Source organism: Urtica dioica, chromosome 12 (genome assembly GCF_054948205.1).
Source record: "Urtica dioica subsp. dioica isolate 48M chromosome 12, U.dioica_male_clone48M_v1_H2, whole genome shotgun sequence".
Taxonomy (NCBI): Eukaryota; Viridiplantae; Streptophyta; class Magnoliopsida; order Rosales; family Urticaceae; genus Urtica; species Urtica dioica.
In genome coordinates, this window is record NC_142767.1 from 7,813,939 (window position 1) to 7,830,906 (window position 16,968).

The 16,968-nt window shown below is 37.0% G+C and overlaps 1 protein-coding gene across 3 annotated transcripts; it reads right to left on the bottom strand.

The window, feature by feature from the left end:
* Positions 1-13,492: 13,492 nt before the first annotated feature.
* On the bottom strand, positions 13,493-15,538 carry LOC149378881 (glycine-rich RNA-binding protein 2, mitochondrial-like). Of its 3 annotated transcripts, none has more exons than XM_089602445.1 (5): positions 15,285-15,538; positions 14,889-15,042; positions 14,735-14,803; positions 14,106-14,215; positions 13,493-13,913 (listed from the first exon to the last, which is right to left on the bottom strand). In XM_089602445.1, exons 2-5 carry the CDS (start codon positions 15,013-15,015, stop codon positions 13,788-13,790), a joined length of 432 nt encoding a protein of 143 aa, XP_089458571.1. In that variant the 5' UTR covers positions 15,016-15,042; positions 15,285-15,538; the 3' UTR covers positions 13,493-13,787. The 3 variants fall into 3 exon arrangements, with proteins under 3 accessions (XP_089458571.1, XP_089458569.1, XP_089458570.1); XM_089602443.1 differs by having other exon boundaries at positions 15,269-15,538; XM_089602444.1 differs by lacking the exon at positions 15,285-15,538 and having other exon boundaries at positions 14,889-15,258.
* Positions 15,539-16,968: the final 1,430 nt, after the last annotated feature.

Below are 16,968 nucleotides of genomic sequence, written 5' to 3' on the forward strand. Positions count from 1 at the left end.
CGGCTAGATCCTTCCTAAAAATAAATAAAATATTGTTATAAAAATCATTTTTAAAACATAAATATGTAATCATTTTTTAGATCCGTTATTGTCTTTCAAAAAATTAATTTAATCAGCACGCACACAGTAAGTTAGCGTAACCCGACGCACCCTGAATTGTGTCTTTTTTTTAGTAATGAATTGTGTTTTTAAGAATTGGGCAGTAACAATTCTCTTTAGAGTTGCGTTGCCTTTTCGAAAAAAAATTAATTTTATGTTGTTTAGAAATTAGTTCATCATTGCGATGACTCGCTGCATGTTGATGTTGATGAGATATAAGGGTATTTGTTAAATTTTAATTATTTAATACATATCTGTTAAATTTTGTGCAGTTTTACCAGAAGAAATTGAAAGAGAAAGAAAAATTTTATTTTGTAGATTTCAAAATTATCAAAATATCAAGATTAGACTCAATAGTTTAATAATATCCGAAATTATATTTTTGGACACTTTTCGGACAAAAATGCTCCTGAAAGTTCATATATATAAAAAAGCATTGGATTTTGGCATATTTCATCGAATTTCATGGGATTTCATCGGATTTTTGCGGAGATTTTGGGGTTGAAAGTCATCGAAAAAATCCGATGAATCTCATCGGAGATCATCGGATCCGATGATCTCTGATGAGATTCATCGGATTTTTCCAAGTTTTTTTAGAAACCGTAACTCGACCTAAAAGCTTCAAATCCGACTATTTTCATCCAATAATCACTCCAATCATGTATAAATTTCATCATTTTGGGTTATGAAACCTTCAAACACTTGGAGACGCTCGTGAAAACTTGGACAACCTTGAACGCCGGTGGAAGCTCATCGGAATCACTCGGAGACGTCCGAATTCGGTGGAGCTCGTCGGATTTTGGTGGAGCTCGTCGGATTGGGGGTTTGAGAGAGAGAGAGAGAGAGAGAGAGAGAGAGAGAGAGAGATGAAGAGGGTTTGAAATGAGAGAGTAAGACGGGTTATTTGATTTTCAGGGGCATTTTTGTCCGAAAAATGTCCAAAAGTTCAATTTCGGATATTATTAAACTAATGGGTCTAACCTTGGTATTTTGATAATTTTGAGGTATAATCTTGATATTTTGATAATTTTGAAGTCTACAAAATGAAATTTCTCGGAAAAATTACCCAATTATAAAAAAAATAACATTAAATTCGAAGAATATTACATTGTGTAGGTTTCAAATCTTATCCTCACATTTGAAAAACCTATTAAGTCATTATTAAATAGGATGTAGATATATAAAGTAAATAAGGTGCTCTTGTCCTTATCACAAATGGCCTTATCATAGTCTACCTAAAGCAATGGTTTCGTCTTTGCAGATCATGAGCTGGGCCTGGTATCCTTGACCAAATTCTTTCTCTTAATAATAAAATAAAAAAGATATTTAGTTTTGACGTTTGTTTAGCAGCTGAAAAAAAAAATACTCAGAAGGAAGGAGATGATAATAAAGGCAAAGTAGCAGGAAAAAGATTTGTTGTTTGATAATATAAGAAAATTAAAGAGAAAGGTAAAGTTGAAGCTTTCTGTTATTTAGATGCGCCATGATACTTCTTATAATGAGAAAATAAGAGTTAAGAAAGAAAGAAAGAAAACCCTTAAAACTATCATACTTTCGGTTCGGGAAAAATATCAAAGTTTTCTTTTCATCTCGTTCAGTAATTATGTTAGCTTCTATGCTCACAAGAGTATGGTAAAAATCTTCATACATTGGAGATAAATAAAATAGAGAAAACTCGATTTTCTTATATAAAATTTGTATGTCTTGAGATTATTTAGACGAAAAGGATGATTATCGCTCTTGTTAAGAATGGTCATCTTGAAATAAGCTCAAATGTAGTTTTTGATTTACAGATGGATCTACTCTAGACAACCAACCAATGATTAGACTTGTAGACGATTAGAATGTTATTGATTCTGATCTCATGATACATTGAACAAGACCATTTGAAATTTAAGAAAAATACAAAAGACCATTTAAGAGTGCTTTCCTCAAATATCACAATCAATGGTAGAATTATGACGTGACTGCAAAATCTTGTGCGATTTGTTTTCCTTTTTGATATGTCAACCGAGTGATTAATATTATTAGTTGGATGGGTAATACCTCGACTCTTGGGAGGTTTTGGGATTAAAAAATATAAGGGACTCTTTGATTTAGGTTTTTAAACTCGTTTTCTGTTTTTAAATTCTGTTTTCTGATTATAATTTTAAATTAAAAAAAAAAACAAATTTAAAATTACGTTTCAGAATATTTAAAATGTTGTTTGGTTATGTTTTCCATTCAATTGTTTTTATATTTTAATTTAAAGTTTAAGAATTATAATATAAGTATATAAGGGAAATGAAATAGAAAACAACTTTTTTTTGTTCTCTGTTTTCCAACTAAATTTCAAAGCACAAAAAAACATAATTTCAAATCTGTTTTCTAAATTAATAACCAAACAAGTTTTTTAAAATTTATAATTAGAAAACAGAAAACAAGATTGAGAAACTAAACCAAACAGGGATTAAGTTTCTCGCAAATATAGATTTTTTTACTCGAGTTTTAGTCATACAAGAACTCAGACGTGTTTTATTGCAGTGGATGGTTTTTAATCTTTAGTTTCATCCCCAAACTTTCGAAAGATTTTGAAGTTACTCTATATATAGTGTTTACAGGCCCGATCTAACCCTTAGGAAAAAAAACAAAAAAGAGCCTCAAAAATTTTAGGCCTACTATTAAACATAGGTTGATTATGATTCATGGGCCCAACCGTTTTCCTGATTTTGTTGGTGTGAGATTTGTTGTGTCGGAAATGATGGGTGATGTATTGTGACGATGGGTAAGTGTGGGCAGTGGGCTTTTAAACATGCGTTAAGTTATATTGAAATCAAACATAATCCAAATGCATAATTTCTCATTATGTTACCATCATTTTTGTTCTCTAAATTTTTTCCTTAGAAGAAATTCTCCTTCTTTACCTCAAAGTTAGGAAAGACAAGAACAATCATTTTGAAAGTTTAAACCGATTCGTGGTTTAATTTGTTCATGATCAACTTCCATGTTCTATCTTTCTAATTTAATTTTTGAGCCATTAAAATGTCATATTATTGTAATTTGTTAATTTTTTTTCTTCTCTTTTGTGTGTGTGGATTTGCTTTATTGATTACAAGCAATAGGCCCCGGCGTTGCCCGGGAGGTTTGATAAATTTTAATTTAGATAATAATGTGAACAGTTTGCAATTGTTGGTTGTCACTTGTCATACGTAAAAGTTAGCAATTTTTTTACCACTTTTTAATATATATTTAAACTATTTTAATTAAATAATAACTTAGATATAATAAAATTAGAAATAGTAAGTTGTAATTATGAACACAATTTTTTTTAGCAATACAAAAATTATGATTAACCAAAACTTTGAATTATAAAACTATTAATCGACTAATAATTTTTATCGTTTTAAAGTTAGTTTAGGGAATTTTCATTTTTAGAGTCGTTTATAGAATTTTCGCTTTTTAGAGTTGTTTTTGGAATTTTCGTTTTTTAAAGTTGTTTTTAGAATTTTGTTATGCAGTTACTTATGTAATTTTAAAACTTAAATAGGTATTTTTGGAAATTAAAAAAAAAAAGTTACTGTAGCATGAATAGTAAAAAGTGGGTTTTGCTTTATATATATATAATAATGTCTTGTCAATATTGCTTTAAGTTATGAACTATTTTAAAAAAAGAGAAGATGATTTGGTATATGGATGAAAAATGAACCAATTGCACGCAAAGTGAAAGATACGAATGGGTAATTTTTTTTTAAACGAGTTATGGGTTGTTTTTTTTTTTTTTTGTATATATATAAAAAATGCCTCATTTTTTATTTTTGCCAAAAGTCACAATATACATGACCGGCTCTATGTGTGTATGATTGTCTTCCATCATCAATGACGTTACACATGGTGCGCCATCAATCGATTCTATTTTTAAATTATGTACGATTTGATCCCCTAAAAAAGTATCTGGTATGCATATGTATGGGTGTATTACCTATTATCGGACGAAAAGCTTCGTATTCGTTAAAAAATTATCTTGATAATATTTTTTTAAAAGCTTTTCTAATAGTTTTATTGTTGTTTCAAAGTTCTACCCACAACATTATTGTAAATTGAATTAATTAACTAATCACACATATTAATGGAAAATTATGGATGTACTTTTATTAACAATATGATATTAGAGATCTAGTTTTGGTGACATTACTCTTCTTTGTGGAATGTCTTTGCTATTGAACTTTAAATAATTTATTTGTAATTTGTGTTTAAATGTTCAATTTAGTCAATGATACGTTAAATGTAAAAAATTAACTTTTTAATAACATTAATTAAATATTTGTTCATTTGAAACATTAATTTAATATTTGTTACTTCAGTTTTTTTATATCAATAATCAAAATAACATGACTCTTAACTTAGTGCATGCCACGTACACTAATTAAGATTCCAAACTATATAATATAATTTTGAAGTGGGCACTAAAGCTGGAACAAATAGCGGGGGTCCGAAAGGAATGCGGGGAAATTCTAGAAGAAAATACTCGCTCAAGTAAATATTATATTTTTATGCGGAAAAAAAAAAGACCACGTCACAGCCTAGTCTAATACTAGAGACGTAGCGAAAGGCTGTTACCGTAAAATAAAAGTATCGAGAATTTAATTTTGGGGGTAAAAGTATCTAATCCCACCTTGCAAAACAAAAGTAAAAGTATATCAATCAAGATTCGTCTTACCGTTATCGTTATCGTATCGAGACTTTAATTTTGGGGGTAAACTATTTACTGGAGGAGAAACCGAAGGATATTCAGACAACAAAAAATATATCGATACCGACAGGAAACTGTTTACCGTAAATGAAACCGGCAAAAAATGTGGAAAACCGAATAGTATTGACAAAAATATTTTGAAAAAATAAACATATTTTTCATAGTTCATACAACGAATACATGATATCAATTCATCATCACAAATCATCATATTCATCTTAAGAACATCATTCATCATCATTAAACATCATAAGCATCATATTCATCTAAACAACATCCACTCAAGAACATCATAATCATCATATTCATCTAAAGAACATCCACTCAAGAACATCATGATCATCATATTCATCATCAAATCGTCATCTACAACATAAAAGAACTTATATTCGGATTAAAATCAACATTTTAATTCGGATTAAATCTAAAAATGCATAGAAAATCATACAAAACAACCAATAAACTCATATTCATTGCTCAAACACTTGAAATCATAGATTAAAGTAAAAAAAATTATAAAAAAAAACCTCAAAATTTGAGAAACCCCCGAAAGTTACTTGCCGAAATCCAAGGAAAGTTGACAAAAAAAAGGCTGTGAAGAACGAACACCACCAGAAAGCGCCGAAAAATTGGAATGGAAACGGTTACTAGCGAATCATTGCCAGTCCTCTCCGGTAATGCGGTTTTCGGCAAGTTTCCGGTAGGTCTCCGCGGAAAGTCAAACCTTGGTATGAATATGTTTATGAAAGTGGAAATTGCTTAGGGTCATGCTTTTTTTTTTAACTTATTCCAAAAATAGTGTGTTTAAAGTTATTGGGAAATAAATACTTTTTACGTTGTACATAATCAATTTTGTATGTTCATGTTCTTTTAAACATTATTTGTGTGAACGTGGCTTTAATTTTGTGGGCCCCACTTCTTTATTGTTTTTTTATTTCCTTTGTATTGTGTGTATAAAGCAAAAAGGTGTTGTTGTTGTTTTGTATGCCCGAGAGAAAAACAAAGGAAAGGAAGAAGTGAGTGGGTGAGAGAAAGAAATAGGGAAAATAACCTAGAACAACCAAGAGAGAAAAATCTTTGAGAGAAAAGAGAAAGTTGTGGAGGCTTGTAATCTTTGTAATCTCGGCTTATTATTTGTTAGTGGAACCACTCTCCAAGCAGGAAGTATGACATTTTGGTCCGAACCTGGGTAAATCTCGTTGTCTCGTTCTTTTATTTTTCCGTCGATTATATTGTTTGGATTGGAGCCACGGAGGCATATATATTGTGTTGTGCTAGTATATTCCGTATTCCGCAGGTATCCGGCCCCGAATCGATCTTACAAATTGGTATCAGAGCAAGGTTGGGTTGAGTTTTGGGGGGTTTTGTGTTGTGGTTTCGTGTGCATACCAAGTGTTCGATAAATTGTTTCCTTGAGGCTTTGGGTTGATTTGTGATGGCGTCGACCTCGAAAGTGGATATTGAGAAGTTTGATGGCTCAAATGACTTCGGGTTATGGAAAGTGAAGATGTTGGCTCACCTCGGGAACATGGGTCTCGGGAAGGCTCTTGACGGGTCCGATAAGCTTCCAGCGACGTGGGATGCGGCAAAGAAGGAGGAGGTGTTGGAGAGGGCTTTCAATACCTTGATTCTTAGTCTCGGTGATAAGGTCTTGCGGGAGGTGATTCGGTGCACGTCGACGGCCGAGATATGGTTGAAGCTAAAGTCACTTTACATGACGAAAACGTTGTCTAGTCGGTTGTTTCTCAAGGTGCGGTTTTTCACATTCAAGATGGCGGAAGGAAAGGATTTGATGGAGCATCTCGACGAGTTCAACAAGTTGATTGTCGATTTGGAGAACATTGACGTGAAGTACGACGATGAGGATCAAGCGTTGGTTTTGCTTTATTCTTTGCCGAAGTCGTACGAGCACATGGTTGACATTCTTCAACATGGTAGATAGGAGATTACTCTCGACGAGGTTGTTGGAGCTTTAAAGTCAAAGGAACACAAACGACGGATAGAGATGGAAAGTACTAGCGGAGATAGCTTGTTCACGGCTCGAGGTAGATCCGAAAAGAGAGACAAGGGAAAGAAAAAGTCACGGTCGAAGTCTCGGAACTTGAAGAAATTCGTCATCAAGTGTTATAAGTGCCATGAAGAAGGGCACGTGGTGAAGAATTGTCCGAATCGGGGAGACGGAGCGGCCGAGAGACGAGACGGAGAGGCGGCGGTTGTTCAAGAAGTTGTTGACGGTTACGAGAGCTCCGATGTTCTCGTTGTCTCCACCACTCATTCCGACAAATGTTGGATCATGGACTCCGGATGCTCATTCCATATGACACCGAATGAAAGTTGGTTCGAGAGCTACGAGAAAGTCGCGATGGACGAGGTGTTGCTCGGGAACAACAAGTCATGTAAGGTGGCCGGAACCGGTACGGTGCGGATTAAGTCGCACGACGGGATCGAGCGGATTTTGACGGAGGTGCGGCATGTCCCGGACTTACGAAGGAATCTCATTTCACTTGGAATCTTGGACCAACAAGGCTTTTCTTGGAAAGGTGAAAATAATGTCTTGAAGGTCACGAAGGGGTCGCTACTTTACTTGAGAGGTATTAGAGAGCGTGGTCTCTACGTCCTACAAGGTAGCACCTTGGTCGGTGATGTAGCAGCGGTTACAGAACCGCAAGAGACATCGTTGGCGAGCCTTTGGCACAAAAGGTTGAGTCATGTGAGTGATAGAGATTTGAAGGAGTTGAGTAAGCAAGGTTTGTTCGGGGGTGACAAACTTGGTGACTTGGAGTTTTGCGAGAATTGCATCTACGGCAAGGCCACGAGAGTGAAGTTTACACGGTCCGCGGATGTGACGCGGGACACGTTGAGCTATGTGCACTCGGATTTGTGGGGGTCGTCGAGGACGCCGACTCTAGGTGGAGGCCGGTATTTCATCACGTTCATCGATGATTGTTCTCGAAAGGTTTGGGTCTACATCTTGAAGCATAAAGATGAAGCTTTTGGAAAGTTCAAAGAATGGAAAAAGATGGTAGAGGTACAAACCGGGAGAAACATCAAGAAGCTTCGAACGGACAATGGTTTGGAGTATTTGGGTGATGAGTTCAACCGGTTCATCAAGGAAGAAGGGATGGTTAGGCACAAGACCGTCCGGGGAACCCCGCAACAAAAGCGGAGCGGATGAATCGAACACTACTTGAGAGGGTGAGATGCATGTTATTCGAGGCCGGTTTGCCAAAGCGGTTTTGGGGAGAAGCCGTTAACACAGCGGCTTACTTGATAAACCGATGTCCATCGGTGACGTTGAATTGCAAGACACCGGAAGAAGTGTGGAATGGTTCTCCACCGAAGCTCGACAACTTGAAGGTATTTGGTTGTGTGGCGTACATGCACCAAAGAGAGGACAAGCTAGATCCGAGAGCAAAGAAGTGCATGTTTGTTGGTTATCCCGAGGGAGTGAAGGGTTGGAAGCTTTGGTACAAAGAAGGTGAAGCTTCGAAATGTGTCATTAGCCGAGATGTTGTCTTTAGAGAATCCGAGTACTACATGGCCGTGGCTACTCAAGAGGCGAAGGATAGCGCGGAGGTCGCTAAGGAAAAAGCCGAAATTGAGGTGGAGCTATAGGGGAGATGTAGCGATGAGCGAGAGGATAAAGACGAGGCTAGTGATGAGGGTCACTTGGAAGAAATTGAAGAGTTAAGCGGTGAAAGTCATGACGAGGGCCTAGACTCGTACCAATTGGCAAGAGACCGACATAGAAGAGAAATCCGAGCTCCGAAGAGGTATGGTTACTCTGATTTAGTTGCATTAGCGTTGGTTGTCGCGGAGGAGTTGGAAGACTTGGAACCGAGGTCGTATCGAGAAGCGGTGATGAGCAAAGACAAAGAGCTATGAAAGTGTGCGATGGAAGAGGAAATGGCATCACTTGACAAGAACGAGACATGGGTACTTGTGGACAAGCCTAAAGATCAACGTGTAGTTAGTTGCAAGTGGGTGTTCAAACGAAAAGAAGGCATTGTCGGGTTTGAAAAGCCGCGGTGCAAGGCGAGATTGGTGGCTAAGGGCTTCACACAAAGAGAATGGGTCGACTTCAACGAGATCTACTCCCCCGTGGTGAAGCATACATCCATTCGGGTTTTGCTTGCTTTGGTAAATCAACATGATTTAGAGCTTGAGCAAATGGATGTAAAGACCGCGTTTCTTCATGGGAATCTCGAGGAGAGAATTCTAATGGCTCAACCGGAAGGTTTTGTCAAGGTTGGAGATGAAGATAAGGTGTGTCTCCTTAGGAAATCTCTCTACGGTTTGAAGCAATCTCCGAGACAATGGTACTTGAGGTTTGACGAGTTCATGGTACGAAATGGGTTCTCGCGGAGCAATTTTGATAGTTGCGTGTATGTCAAGTGGGTTGATGGTAGTGGAATATTCTTGTTGCTATATGTTAATGATATGTTGATAGCGTCGAAGAACAAGAACGAAATCCACAACGTGAAACGGTTTTTAGGAAGCGAGTTTGAGATGAAAGACATGGGACCGGCCAAGAAAATTTTGGGGATGGAAATCACACGAGATAGGAGACGCGGTGAACTATTCGTGTCTCAAGGTGGTGGCCAAGTTCGGGATGTCGGAGGCAAAGGCGGTTCAAATACCTTTGGCGGCTCATTTCAAACTTTCCGCGAGTATGTCGCCGAAGACCAAGGAGGGTCGAGCGAGCATGGAGCGGATTCCTTATGCGAGTGCCGTTGGGAGTCTCATGTATGCCATGGTGTGCACACGACCGGATTTAACGTACACGGCTAGCCTTGTGAGCCGGTTTATGGCCAACCCGGGTAGAGAACATTGGGAGGCAACGAAGTGGGTCCTTCGGTTCGTTAAAGGAACTTCGGATGTTGGTTTACTCTATCGACGGACAAATGAAGGTGCGGCGAAGTTGAGAGGATATGTTGATGCGGACTTTGCGGGTGACTTGGACAAGAGGCGGTCTTTGACCGGATATGTGTTCACCTTGTTTGGTTGTGCGGTGAGTTGGAAGGCGCAATTACAACCGGTAGTTGCACTTTCTACGACGGAGGCCGAGTACATTGTCGACACGGAAGGCGTGAAGGAATCTCTTTGGTTGAAGGGGTTGATCGGTGAGCTCGGGATCGCCAAAAATGAGGTGGAGTTGTTTTGTGATAATCAAAGCGCGATACACTTGACCAAGAACCAAATGTTCAATGAGAGGACGAAGCACATCGATGTAAAGCTACACTTCATTCGGGATGTGGTCGCCGAGGGGTCCGTGGTTGTTGAGAAAGTGCACACGGACGAGAATCCGGCGGATATGGCTACGAAGGCGGTGACGGGGATCAAGTTTCGACATTGTTGCGACTTGATCAACGTTGCGAAGTTGAGCAACTAGAGGAGGACGTGGAGAGTGGTTCTACGGTGGTGTGAGTTGTTGTTCGTTCCCAGTTCTCCTTAAAGCCAATGTGGAGATTTGTGAACGTGGCTTTAATTTTGTGGGTCCCACTTCTTTATTGTTTTTTATTTCCTTTGTATTGTGTGTATAAAGCAAAAAGGTGTTGTTGTTTTGTATGTCCGAGAGAAAAACAAAGGAAATGAAGAAGTGAGTGGGTGAGAGAAAGAAATAGGGAAAATAACCTAGAACAACCAAGAGAGAAAAATCTTTGAGAGAAAAGAGAAAGTTGTGGGGGCTTGTAATCTTTGTAATCTCGGATTATTATTTGTTAGTGGAACCACTCTCCAAGCAGGAAGTAGGACATTTTGGTCCGAACCTGGGTAAATCTCGTTGTCTCGTTCTTTTATTTTTCCGTCGATTATATTGTTTGGATTGGAGCCACGGAGGCATATATATTGTGTTGTGCTAGTATATTCCGTATTCCGCAGGTATCCGGCCCCGAATCGATCTTACAATTTGTTGCTTTAAGCTTTATTTAACTTTGTTAATTTTGTTTTCTATTAACAATTTTATTTATACGAAAAAAAATCTCAAATATACATTATTACGAGATTTCAAACAGCCACTATTTCGATAATTTTCTCTTTATTAAAACATAAACGAGATGATGTATTGTCGGGCCAAGTAGTGAGAATCTGTAATTAAAGGAGCAATGATTAATGACGTGCTAACGCAAAAAAATGTGAAAAATAGAAAAAGATTTATTGACGAAAAATGTGGATTTTCACGAAAAATCGACAAATCGATTAAAAGCCGCACGAAAAAAAATATTGCATAATTAATAATGGGAGAGGTAGCTCACTAGCCCAATCCACATTCATCTTTTAAAAGTTTAGCACATGTTTCATTTCATTAAGAAAATAGCTCCATCAGATTTCGGCCAAAAAAAACACTACTCCAAAAATACCCTTCAATATTAACTGAATAGTAAATGAAATAAACTCTCACACTTACCTCCATCACCACTGTTGATGATCTGACAATTACGTTCAGCGAGCTCAGCCTGTGAGCCAGCTCCGACATTTGTGCCCTAAGCACGGAGTACTCTGTCTGCACTGGTGCCGAGTCGACAGCGATAACGCTCATTCCGGCTGAGACCTACGCGTTTTCGTGGCGAAGGTCGTCGATCTAGGTGAGAAGATCGCCAATGGGTCCTCATCCTCGATCACCACGCCAATTATGTGTTCCATTGCATTCGCTTCCTCTTCCTCTCTTCCATCGCCACTTGAATCTCCAACAAAGATGAACTGTACGAATTCCTGTTTGATGACGCAATTATCAATTATTTTTATTATATAATGTTGTTTCTATATAGATGTTATATATATTGTGTATTTAGAGGAAACGCAGAACCATTAGAGGAAGACGGCGGAGAACGACTGAATGAGGTGAGTTATGTGACGGAGGGATGAGTTTATAATAAACTCGGAACGGAAGATCTCGCTTACCATAAGAGACAGTAATCTAGTAACATGTGACAGAAGAGAGTGACGGAGAAGCCGCATGAGACAAGAAGCTTCGCGAGCTCCGGGGACATTGTGATTAGGGTTTTGTCGGAAATGTTGAAATGGGCTTTTGAAAATGGATTGTGTATTTTGTCGTGGGTATAATAGGAATATTGAAATGTTGGTGACTTAATTTGGCTATATATTTAAATAAATTAATAGTTGAGCTACAATTTTAAAGAAAGTGCGGTGATTAAGATAGTTACTCATAATAAAAAAAAAAATTAGTGGACCGTATACCCATAACCCATTTAACAGATGAGGTCTAATAAATTAATAAATAAGAGAAGCGCAATAGAGCATGGCCTAGTGATACCTTCGTGAGGCCAAAGAGCCGACTTCTAACTTCTTCTCCGCCCTAACCTATGATGCGATTTCATATGATAAAACGTATGTACAAAAAACTTCATCTCAGAGACGATGTGCTTCATCGTATACCGTGGAATAAGCCGGTCGTTATCATATATGTATGGGCAAAAATCGGACTGTTAAAGAGCTTGAAATTTTATGCCTTTAACCGATAAAAAATAAATAGAGATTTATAATTGCCCCAATGTTTAAGGGTAGGCATCAATGCTCCATTTTAAGGTTGTTTCTAAATCAATGCCGCTTTTAGTCTAAAATTTTAAGTAAATGTTGGTCATTACATGGAAGCCTATCATTCTCAAAGTAAGGCAATTAATGTCATTTTTACCCAAAAATTATTGGTCGTTCATTTAGAAAAAGGACGTGTCACTTTGCCAATTCTCAACGGACATTTTAAACTCTGATGTAGATATAAGACCGACGGTAGTGGCGAAGTGCGAAGTTGAAGAGCTGCGGTGTGTTAGGTCCGTAGCTTACTTGGAGACTTACCCGCTAACATGAATAGTATTAGGATGTAAACAGACGTAGCAATTCTTTTCCCCGCCCGGCATCTTTTCTTAGCCATTCATACTTTTTTTTTCCAGAAGAAAATTCATAGCATTGTCTTGGACCTACATGCACCATAATTGAGGTTGTTATTTGAGGAGACATATTAAGAGTGAAATTTGTATTAACACTATGATATTTGCATCCACAATCTTTATATGTTTATGTTTTATTTGTGAAAATTGAGGTACTATTAAGTATTTAGCTCAAGTTTTGCTCGTTTAAAAACTCATTAGAGCTTTACAAGTTTATCTGTAGCTCAAAAAAGCTCGTCTAGAACTCGAAAAATCTTGTTTATAGCTCAATTTTCTAGAGCATTTCAGATCTCAAGTTTGACAAAATATCAGCTTGTAAGAAATCTTTTAGAGCAATTGATTAAGAAAAATATCATTTAATAATCACTACTTATTCCAAAAAACAAGTCTAATAACTAATATTAATGTCGTTTTCTAGATCAAACACTCAAGAGCGCGCATGAGTATGCAATGGACAAAGCCGAGATGTCACATGCACTAAAGATCTCGTGAATGAATTTATCCGTCATACCCGAAACGGCCTTGATTATAAAAGAATAGACCCCATATGTCACAACTTTTAATGAGTTATAGGAAATACAATTAAGGTACCAAGTCTAGCGAGAAGGCATCTTTGCCCAGATAAGACAGTTACGCCAAGTGGCTGAGCATCGGGTCTCTGCGGGAAGGAACTTTCTGAATAAGTGAGCGCGACATTGCCGAGTGTACTTTGACAAGGACGATAAATACCATTACTGCCAACTTTTATGAGAATAAAATGTTTAAAAAATAATAACAATAATCTAGTTTATGCCAACTTTTATGCGTATCTACAACAAATCCAAAAGCGTCTGAATCTCATTTTTCGATACAACGTCAAGAACACAATACAACCCGACAAGACACGGATTAAAACATCACGAAATTTCTCATGTAGGCTAATGATATTTATTTTTGAACCTATGGTAATCAAACAGTTATACGGAACTATCTGAGTTTAGCTAGTTCTTTCGATAAAAAAAAAAATTTAAAAATAAAAAACCGCAAGAGAGATCAATCAATGGCACATGAATGGCCTAATACTTTGGATTCTCTAAATTATAGCCACAGTCGACACCACCGAAGAGAGTAGAACCGCCGTAGGTTCGAGGACCTTGTCGTCCATAAGCATAGTATACACGAATTTTTTGACCCAGTAATTCCTGTGATATCAAGATTGCTCACGGTTACGTTGTATGATGAAATCAGATTGTTGTCATATAATCGTCACGGGTTAATTATTAAACCATCGAAAGACATTTTCTATTCTTTTTTCGCTCGACCTTTTAGTATTAATTGTATGAAATATATTGCGACTAGATCACGATGTTACAGAAACAAAGTATAGTTCTCACCTGATCATCCATGGAGGACATCGCTGAGGCAGCAGAATCAAGGTTGTTAAAGGTCACAAAAGCAAAGCCCCTTGATTTTCCAAGTGGTCCTCGTTCACACACAACCTTTGCTGCAACGCCACAAATACGCAAGATTAATAATTTACTTCAACATATACAACGTTCCAAACCAGCAACATTAAGATTTGGTGCTTTGGAATTGCACGAGCTATCCATGACGAGTTCATTTAGTCTAAGAAGAGTAGAGACACCAAATTAGAGTTAAAGACTGGGCTAGCACAAGCTTTAATACGAAGGGAAACAGGCTCGGATTTAAACATGATAGTATTCATCGATTTTTCTAACTATATGGATTTTTCTAACTAAATGGTAAATCTTTGATGAATATATATATATATATATATATATATATATATATATATATATATATTAAGTTGTTGCACTGCATCTAAGGCTGAAACTTAATGTCGCTTAAACCATGAACATAAAAGTAGCGAATGGTGATCTTCATAGGCGAAGTTTTCGATACACATATTTGAAACAAACAGAGACCGACAATTGTGATGTTGCATTTAGAACCCTTATATGTGACAATTAAATGTAGCCCAAGAGGAAAGCAACGAACTCACCTTCGATAACATCACCATAGCTAGAGAAAGCCTTTCGAAGAGATTGGTCATCAGCTTGATCAGAAATACCTAGATCCCACAGAAATGGAATTAAATTTTACAAGAATACAAACACTAAAATACCCAAATTGTAGGGAATTTGAAACAGCAATACCTTTGATATAAAGCTTGGACGTTATGCAGCGAACACTCATAAGCATAGACGACATTGACGATTGCACATTTCTAGCAAAGCTCTGACTCTGCCTCAACACACCGCCAGCTTTACAATAGAAAGCCATTTCGCAGTTGATAAATCTTCAGAAACTCTAGAAAATTAATAACAATATTATTGTAAGCAAAACGAACGAATACTTTTTTCCCTAAAAAAAAAAACCCCCCGAACGAATGTAATACATAATAAAAAATAAAAAAAATTATGATATCCAAAATCATTGAACTAATAGAGACAAAGCTGAACTCCAATTCTAAACCAATACGAGTGCTGATTAATAGACCTTAATTGATTTTCTAAAAATCGAAACCAACACAAACCGGTATAAGCACGTGCATTAAAAAAAACCCCGAACTGTGACAAAAAACACGGTTGAAGATCGAGGAACTAGTTGGAGAGAATGTCGCCGGTGGATCCACGGCGGCGAGAGCACTGTGTCGCCGGAAAAGTCGGATAGAGAAGACGGGATCGTGTAAACCCTCGAATTGGCTCACTCAGCTGATAAAAATAATAATAATACTATAAAAATAAAGTTAAAAAATTATAGCGTTAATGTGAGATTCGTTGGTGTTGTGTTTGGATCAGCAAACAGTCCCACATGGACAAAAGAGAGTAAAACACAGCGTTAATATAAAGCATCGGGCCTGGTAGTGTAGGCCTGGATTTATTTACCCCTTTTTTTTTTGGCTTCGAGGTTATTTACTATATAGGAAAAATAGGCATAGACCTCTTAAAAACTTTTAATCGACTGACCATACTAAAAGGTATCGCTTAAAAATACTAAAGTTAATGACGATAATCTAAATACATATTTCTTTATTTTTATTAAAGTTTAGATGAATTGGTCCTTGATGCTTTCTCGATCTATAAACTATTGACAAACTTGATCGACGGCTTGAACAATTTGTATATCACCATACTTCTTGTTAATGCCATTTTTGAGCTAATGTTTAAACAAATAATTAGCTGTTTAGCCATCTAAAACACTAGCAATTTGGTTTTAGCCAACCTTTCGTTAATTTCCCGTAAATAGCCATCTTGCTTACGTGGCAGCTTATTAATTGATTTAGTTTTACCTTTTTGTCCTTACGCTATTTTAATTAGGCATTTTTTTAAAAAAAATTCGAATTAAATATTGAAACCGAATCGGGAAGTTTTCAAATTTGAAATTTGAATTTTGAGCAGATTTTGAAAGATATCAGCCATTAATTGTTATGTATTTGGAAATTTTCAACGTTGACTTTAAGTAATTAGTTTCTATTTTCGTTGCATTTCATTAGGTAATTAATTTCGAATTAATTCTTCATTCATTGATATTATTTTATCTTCCATATATTCATAATTTCCAGAATTTTCGTGCTCAAAATATTTCCATAATTTTTCAGTTTATTTACACGAATACACTGTAAATAGGCTTTGTATTTACACTGAATATACTGTAAATAAGCTTCGTATTTACACGAATATACTGTAAATATGATATCTATTTACACGAACATACTGTAAATAGACTATCAATTTACACGAACATACTGTATTTAAAAAAAAAAAAAACTCAACTCCTCTCTCACAACACAGGGACACAAAACAGGGAAAATGGCGTCCAGTTCAATCTCGCTCCTCTCACCGCCGTCGCTCCGCCTTAGCCTGCGCACCCGGACGACCCAAGACGACCTCAAAAGGCTCGCCGCCGACTAGGCCGTCGTTGACTTCTCGTCCATCAGAATTCCATAGCTCACGCACACCTCTCTCCACTCTCTCTGTCCTCCTAAGTTCCCATTTCGCCCCAAATACCTCTTCAATTCCAATCGCAGCTTCGTAATTGGCTAGAGTTCAAAAAAAATAAAAAATCAGAAACTACCATTAAAACGTTGATTTGTGATCAGAAAGAACCATTAAATTTGTGCGAGAAACCTCGGCTTTGGATTCGAGCGCGAGAGTGAAGAATGCGGCGGAGACGAAATGCTTTCCAACGGATTCGGAGAGCTTGATCTGAGCGAGCCAGTACGACGACGTATCG